This window comes from Equus quagga, chromosome 4 (genome assembly GCF_021613505.1).
Source record: "Equus quagga isolate Etosha38 chromosome 4, UCLA_HA_Equagga_1.0, whole genome shotgun sequence".
Lineage (NCBI taxonomy): Eukaryota > Metazoa > Chordata > Mammalia > Perissodactyla > Equidae > Equus > Equus quagga.
The window spans coordinates 57,484,831-57,485,809 of record NC_060270.1 but is presented as its reverse complement, the minus strand read 5'-3'; the positions used below and the strand labels follow the sequence as shown (position 1 = coordinate 57,485,809).

At 60.4% G+C, this 979-nt stretch overlaps 1 protein-coding gene across 2 annotated transcripts in view; it reads left to right on the top strand.

Moving 5' to 3' along the window:
- Positions 1 to 618: 618 nt before the first annotated feature.
- The window catches only part of MLF1 (myeloid leukemia factor 1), a 42,121-nt gene continuing 41,760 nt past the window's right edge, over positions 619 to 979 (top strand). For both annotated transcript variants that reach the window (XM_046659771.1, XM_046659770.1), the window contains exon 1: positions 619 to 791. In XM_046659771.1, the coding sequence (XP_046515727.1) occupies positions 745 to 791 (47 nt within the window). In that variant the 5' untranslated portion in view covers positions 619 to 744. The remainder of the gene's footprint in view (positions 792 to 979) is intronic.

Sequence of the window (979 nt, the reverse complement as noted above, 5' to 3'; positions counted from 1 at the left end):
GAGCTACTTTCTTATCTTATTTTTGAATACAATGTCTACGTATAACCTAAGCATTTCCCACTTTGGGAAAAGGTGCTTTGAGTTTTAGACTCACAAAAGGCAAGGAAGTTTGTTGAAATCTGATAGGCCTCATCCCATTTCCTTCAAGCAGTGAGTATACTATTTACTAACTGTACTCAAAATCTTTTGGCACAGTGTTTTCTCATTATGTGTGCACAGCTTGTGACCAACTACCACAGAGCGGTTCGGATATAGGACTCTTCTGTGGATCACAAGGTGTGGCCGGTGAATGGGCCTTTGAACGCCATCTAACCCAAATCTTGACCTATCTCCATTTTCCCGATAAGAGAAAGGGTTCGAGGCCGAGGGCGGTTTGCCCAAGGTCGCACAGAGGGTGTCTAATTTTTGCGTTCCTGCCGGCCGGAGAACAAGCTATCTCGTTCCTCCGGAGGCTTCAGGGAGGGGGGGGGGGCCTGGTTGGCGCCAGGCCAAACCTCTCGCCTCCAGTGTTGACCGCGGTTGCCATGGCAGCGGCGCACTGTTCCCGCCTGTCTTGGTGACGTCAGTGGGCCAGCGCCCAATGGGAAAGCAGCGCGGCGCACGCTCCCCCCTCTCCCGGCGGGCCCGGCCTTCGCCGCGGGGAGAGGTGTCGGCGGCGCGGTGAGGCGGCTCCGGTGGCGGCCAAGGCGGGTGCCATCGTCTTGCGGGCCGTCCGCGTCCGCCGCCGCCGGAGACAGAGCCAGGATGTTCGGGATGCTGAGCAGCAGCTTTGAGGATGACCCCTTCTTCTCGTGAGTGCGGGGCCGGGAGCCGCGGCGGCGGGAGTTTGGGGTCTCGAGCCGAGCTCCCGTGAGGGAGGGCAGCGACTGAAAACTGCCGTGGGCGCGAGGGCCTCGGGGCTCCGGGAGGCGGTGTGCGGGAGAGGAGGACCGCGGGCGAGGGCGGCAGGGAGGAGAGGACCTGAGGGTGTGGGGGGGGC